The sequence below is a fragment of the Palaemon carinicauda genome, chromosome 17 (genome assembly GCF_036898095.1).
Source record: "Palaemon carinicauda isolate YSFRI2023 chromosome 17, ASM3689809v2, whole genome shotgun sequence".
NCBI classification, from domain to species: domain Eukaryota; kingdom Metazoa; phylum Arthropoda; class Malacostraca; order Decapoda; family Palaemonidae; genus Palaemon; species Palaemon carinicauda.
Genome location: NC_090741.1, coordinates 130,454,773 through 130,462,168, shown reverse-complemented (window position 1 = coordinate 130,462,168; position 7,396 = coordinate 130,454,773). Strand labels below are relative to the sequence as shown.

At 32.8% G+C, this 7,396-nt stretch overlaps 1 protein-coding gene across 1 annotated transcript; it reads right to left on the bottom strand.

Moving 5' to 3' along the window:
* Positions 1–3,225: 3,225 nt before the first annotated feature.
* Positions 3,226–3,999, bottom strand: LOC137656610 (uncharacterized). Its single transcript, XM_068390781.1, has one exon. It carries the CDS (start codon positions 3,997–3,999, stop codon positions 3,226–3,228), a length of 774 nt encoding a protein of 257 aa, XP_068246882.1.
* Between the last annotated feature and the right edge of the window lie 3,397 nt (positions 4,000–7,396).

The following is a 7,396-nucleotide window of genomic DNA, read 5'->3' as shown; positions in this document are numbered from 1 at the left end:
ACCTTCTTGCCACATACATCACTTGCAATCCCAACAAAATTTTCTTTTGCTAACTTCCACTCCTCCTCTAAGTTACCAGTTTCTCTTACTCTCACCTCGTCATATGCCATTTTCAACCTTTCCTGATTTTTACTTTTTACCCCCGGTTTTATTGACTCTTCAACCCTCACTAGCTCCCTTTTACATCCACCTACTTTATTCCCCCACTCTTTTGCTACAACTAGTTTTCCTTCCACCAAAAAATGATCAGACATACCGTTAGCCATATCCCTAAACACGTGCACGTCTTTCCATCTTCCAAACATTCTTTTAGTTATCAACACAAAATCCATTAATGCCCTTTCTACTACTCTTTCATTTGCCACTCTTACCCATGTACACTTATTTTTATCTGTCTTTTTAAAAAAGCTAGCACTTATTACCATCTCTTGTTCCACACACATATCTACCAGTCTCTCACCACTCTCATTTTCACCTGGTACGCCATACTTCCCAATGACACCTTCTACCTCACCAGCGCCCACTCTAGCATTTAAGTCACCCATGATAACTACATAATATCATTTATATATATATATATATATATATATATATATATATATATATATATAAATATAAATATATATATATATATATATATATATATATATATATATATATATATAAATGATATATATATATATATATATATATATATATATATATATATATATATTTACATACATATATATATATATATATATATATATATATATATATATATATATATATATATATATATATATATATATATCTGTATATATATATATATATATATATATATATATATATATATATATATATACACACATATATATATATATATATATATATATATATATATATATATATATATATATCTGTATATATATATATATATATATATATATATATATATATTTATATATATATATATATATATATATATATATATATATATATATATATATATATATATATATATATATACAGATATATATATATATATATATATATATATATATATATATATATATATATATATGTATATATATATATATATATATATATATATATATATATATATATATATATATATATATATATATACATATATATATATATATATATATATATATATATATATATATATATATATATATAAATAAATACATATATATATATATATATATATATATATATATATATATATATATATACATGTGTATAATTATATATCATTTATATATACTTATATATATATATATATATATATATATATATATATATATATATATATATATATATATATATATATGCATGTGTATAATTATATATCATTTATATATACTTATATATATATATATATATATATATATATATATATATATATATATGTATATATATATATATATATATATATATATATATATATATATATATATATATATATATATATATATACTAGATCAAGGAAAATTATAATGAGAGTGAAGTTAAAAAGAAAACACGAAAGGAAGAAACATCAAATTGAGGAAAATAACAACTAGAACAGCACAGCAATGAATATTTGCTTTAAAGAGTGATAATTGAAATATTAACATAAAAGATGGAGTAACTATGACTGCCAAGGGATTCTGGTAGGTTTTAATGTACATTTTAACATACTAAAAGTGTACCAAACTATGACCCCTGGAAAAGTGTTTTTTTTTTAAGATGGCCCCCAAGATGGCCGTCGAAACCTCTGAACGATCATAACTCTATAACTGTCAAATCAAAATATATGATCGCGCCCATTCCCAAATTTTTGGGGGCAAAGTCAACAGGGATATATCTAACTTGTTAAATCATTATGAAATTTGATTCTCGACCTTCAGATATTCACTCTCACCTTATACACAAACACTTACAACAAGTAATGGTTAAAAGAATTTATTCTTAGAGGTATAATGATAGCAAACTAATTATGAGTGTCTTCTATAGGGTTGTTAACTTACAGTAGTAATATTTATATAATCTTCTAATTCCATCAAATTACACTTAACAGAGCCTTATAATTGAAGTACTTGGTTACATTAATAAATAACACTTTTATCCGCATAGAACAAGTTTCAGAGTTTAAATTTTGAGTGACATCTTTCTCCTCAGTATCAACATCTCGAGTGTTGTTTGGATTGTTGCAGTTTTCAGTCTGGCAAGGGCCACACACACGAGTGCAAGGGAGTCCATAATGTCTGTAGCTGCATCGAGATAATCTGCATTCCTCTGAACAGTTTCAATGGATAATTTTCAAGAGTTTGTCAGGTGCAACATTGTTTTGGGTCATAACTGGAAGTAACTGATCATTCACAAGTTTCCATCCCCGTTCAGTTGGGTTAATTTCACTTGCATTTCCCATCCATACCATTATTTGGAAGTACACACGTTGGCTATGGAAACTTGTTGCTGATGATGTTGGGGGAAGCCTTTCAGGAGTGACAAATGCTTCAGCAGTTTCCACTTTCTTGGTGAAAATGGTATGGCACATTGATGATATTGTATCATTAGACTTGCCTCCAAAGCAATCAACCATCAGTTCTTTGCCAAGATCTGATATCTCCTCTTGAGATTTGTTTTGAAGGGTGAATGCACTTGCACAGAACTTCATGACAGGATCAGATTTCACTAATTTCCGGAAGAAAGACTTTTTTCCAATGCCGAAAATTCTTGAAGTGGAATCACAGCCTGAGTAGGCATGTACAAAGAGTAACTCAGTGCATACATCATCTCCTAGAGTTTCTTTCAAAAGGTTAATGTTTTATACTTTGTGTTCTCCTGACTGTTTGCTTGCATCAGAACGGTAGAAAATGATCTCATTGTCTGTTCTGGTATAAGGAAGGAGCAGGATCAGCAAATCTGTATCCTCACCAACCAACGTTGTGGTGTAATGATGGGATAGTTCAACAGTTGCCTTAACGATATCAACATCTGCATCACCGGGTGACTGAATGACAGGGCATCCCATTTTAGTTAGTGTTGTGCTGATAAGAGAAATCATGTCTCTCTTGTTTTTGTCACAAGATAGAAAGTCCTCCTTTTTGCCTGAAAACTCTGTTTCTGCTGTGAAACTAATTATAGGGTGCAGGTTTTTTCCTCGTGTTAGATGTGTGTTGTCTTTTATATAGGGAGGCCTTCAACATATACATCGAATACCACTGTTGCTTGTCCTTAATTTCTCACAGTGAAGTCTGCATAAGACTCAGCTATTGTATAATATGAGTCGCCTTTCTTCCATGGTAAACGATGGAGCAAAGAGCCTCCATCAAGGACATAACAATCTGTTTTAGGTTTAGAGTTAATCACAGCCTCACTTGAAAAGGCTGCAACATGGTCTCGAATTGCCTGAGCAAGCAGAGGTTTATCTGCTTTTCGAAGAATGTTCCTGGTCTCAAAGAGGGCTGAAGGATATGGGCTTAGCTCATATGTCAAAACCTCTTCAAGGGAAAGATCTCCCGATCTTGACATGACAAGGAAACGCTGGAACAGAAGGGCAGGATCAATGGTACGATCACAAGCAATCTTCACAGCAGAGATATTTCCAAGGGATTGAGCTCTGTCTTTCCGCTTAAATTTGTAAGTAAATGCTGACTTTACAACCATATCTTCAATGATCTTGTTCCCAACTGATTCAAAGGCATGTACATTCAAATCTGGTCCAGCCACTATTCCGTTGACAATGTTTTTCAGATTAGTATGAGATGTGAAGGATGAACAGACTGCAATCTTTGTCTGAATTTTCTCAAGATCAGATGCATCTCTTTTGATGCGTGCCTCAGTTGAATCTTTGTATTGTGGGCTTGTAGTATAGGTTAGTTCGGTAAAATCTTGCATCACACTGATGTACGCAGATGTTACAGGTGCAGATAAGGGCCAAAGATTACACATCTCCTCGGTCATCCCACTGCCATGGGTTAGACCACCAGTGGTCTTTAGAGACCTCATCAATGTTTGTTCTATGACAAGATAACTACTTAGTCATGCCCAACAATGATTGCTCCTTCGAACAGCATAAAAACCATCAAGGAACTTTTGATAAACATATGGGTGCTTTTCCTCCAGGTTGCTCATTTGCTGCGGGTAGTAATGAGCAGATCTCAGATAATTGAAGTGCCCAGCTGCAGCAAAGACATTTAGGCAATTGGACACTGCCTGCAAATGCATCAACCAAGATCCAGTACGATCGGCCTTGATGAACATTCTTGATATGCCAACCATACGCTGATAATTCAGCCATAACTGTCTTGTCTTTGAGGTCTGAGTAAGTTCAGATTTCTTCTTCTCCATTACTGTCTCAAGTTTTATCAAAACCTCAGAGCAAGCAGCATCTTCTAGCAATCATCTCTCCAATAAGAAGGGAGGAGTGCAATTCCTCTGCCTGATTCAGCAATGTCTAAATCTGAGGATCATCTTCGGCCATTTCCATTACAAGCTGGCTATGTAGGCACTTGTCAACAAGAAAATCGCCCCGCAAAGCCCTCTGGACAGCTTTCCTGTTAACATGTGAACCACCGCATTTTCTCCATAAACAGTCTCACATATGTGTTTAAGGCCGGTCCCCTCCATAAGAGTTCCTATGGACCCCAGCAAGTTCATGAGTGTATGATTTAATATAATTAGAAGATTATATAAACATGAGTAATGTAAGTTAACATCCCTATAAAAGACGCCCATATATAAATAGTTTGCTATCATTATACCTCTAAGAACAAATTATTCTAACTATTGCTTGTTGAAAGTGTTTGTGTATAAGGTGATAGTGAACATTGGAAGGTCAAGAATCCGTTTTTATAATGATTTAACAGCTTCATGATATCCCTAGTTGTCTTAATGTGTTCTTTGCCTAAACAAATGTAGGAATAGACACCAAGATCATCAAATTTGAGTTGATAGTTATACAGTTATGATCGTTCCGGCGGCCATCTTTTACGCCATCTTGAAAAAAACACTTTTCCAGGGGACATAGTTTGGTAAACTTTTAGTATGTTAAAAAGTATATTAAAACTTACCAGAATCCGTTGAGTAACCTTTTGTTACAATTTTTTTGGGGTTGAGGGGGTATTTTCCATATATTGACCCTACTATAGATGGAGATGATGGTCGAACATATGATTTAATAATAGGCTCATGAGATTTCATAGTTGCATAACGGGCTAAAACTTATACAAAATGTTTGCATAGATGCTTTACACCTAAAGCTTTGAAAAACTTAGCCATTATTATCATCATCATCATCATCATCTCTCACGTCTATTGACGCATAGGGTCTGAGCTAGATTTCACCAGTCAACACTATATCAAGCTTTTAAATCAATGCTTCTCCATTCACCACCTACTGAATCATGCTTCATAGTCCTTAGCCAAGTAGGACTTAGTCTTCCAACACTTCTAGTACATTGTGGAGCCCAGTTGAAAGTTTGGTGAATTAATCTCTCTTGGGGAGTGCAAAGAGCATGCCCAAAACTAATTTATCTACTCCACACAATGATTTCATCCACATATGGCACTTGAGTAATCTCTCATATAGTGGCATTCCTAATCCTGCCTAGCATTTAGCTCCCAATATTCTTTTCAGGACTTTGTCCTCAAATCTACAAAATCTGTTGGATATTTTTTCTTACATTATCTTACCACGACTCATGACCATACAGTAATTCCGATCTTACTAAACTTATATATAGTCTGATTTTTATATGTAATTTCAAACTATTTGATCTCCAAATTTCACTGAACCCTGTACATTTTAAGTACTTTTGGAAGAAAATTATAATGATTTCTTGTGAAAATATCAATTTTTTACAATAAAAAAAAACAAAAAAAAATGGTGATTAGACCCTTCTATTTCTTTCAGTGAACTCAAAAAAAGCTGTCCTTAAAAGATGATACTAGAATCATATAATATTTGCTACATATACATTGTCCTTAATAGAGGACAGTATGATAATAGAATATAATCTTCCTATCGTTATTCTTTTCCAAATCAGACCAATACAAGGGAGATTATATTATATATCTCATTCTGTTTCACAATAAGCAATGGTTACTAAATTATATTGTTATATTCTTAAATTACCAAACGTATTATATTGTAACACAAGTTAACGGAAGAGAAACATGTTGCTTTTTTATAATCAGTTTGTGATAAGGACCAGAACACTGTAAACAGAGTTTATCATTGCTTTTTACAAAATAGGTTCCGGGCTTCTTGGAGCAAGAAGTCTGGCGTCGTATTTGAGTTTCCCTCTCAGCAGTAACGTGTGTGTGGTTTTTTTCCGGTTATATTAAACATTATCAAGTCTTGTGGATGAGCAAGGTCCTTTTCCTATCCTTTCTTCTATTTGCTTCGCCTACCTTTATATACTTCACACACACTGCCTCTCTGAAGTTTGCTAAATAAACCTGTTTTTTTTCTCTCTCTCTCTCTCTATGCAGAAATCTATGCATTCGCAACGATCATATCTAGTGCATAAGTGAAGAAAGGCCAATACTATTTCTTTCTTCGAAAAGGTGTTGCATATTTAGCAGTCAACTAAGCATGGTGATTTACACCTCCCATGGAGGCATTATAGTTATTCAGAACATTCAGCTGCGGAACAACAGCTCCTAATTCTACCTTACTCGGTCATTGATTTACCTTTCTGTCAGGCTGAATAGTATCATAGTTTGTTCCAACTTATACAGACTTGTTTTCTGACTATCTCTCAAAAATACTTTTTTTAGTTGTATCAAACATATAGTCCAAGAATACCCTTTTCTCTTTCTTCGCAATATCTATTGGGCACTTCCTAATTCTGCTTCCCCTAATTGTAACAGTAACCTGAAAATCAACATGGTGCGAAGAGATTGTATCCAAACGTGATGGGTTTGCCTCCTATAAAGTGCTTTACCGAATTGTGAACATAATACATCACAATCTTTTCATTCACAAATATACATTCGTGAAATACGCCGAATAGTTGAAAAGAATCCGTAGCTAGTGACAATATAGATAAAATGTATGATCATTTGTCATGTTCATTGTCCTAGGCTTCATCATTGTTGTAAATATTTATAATACTTTTCAACACCTGAAAGCGGTTTCTTGACATTGCCTTCAGAATAATAACTGCAAGATCTTCTTCACTTGACCTATATTCCCGTTTTAATGGAACTTAATGATAACCAGAGAATGTCAATATAACAAAGAACTTTTCCATTTATCTATACCCATTGTAAACATATTTAATTTAATAAGAACTTGCATAACGAACGGTCCTGAAAATCTCCAGCGCCTATTATTAAATCATATGTTCGACCATCACCTCCAGATATTGAGCTTCTCCTTTTTCTACTTTGTTATTGG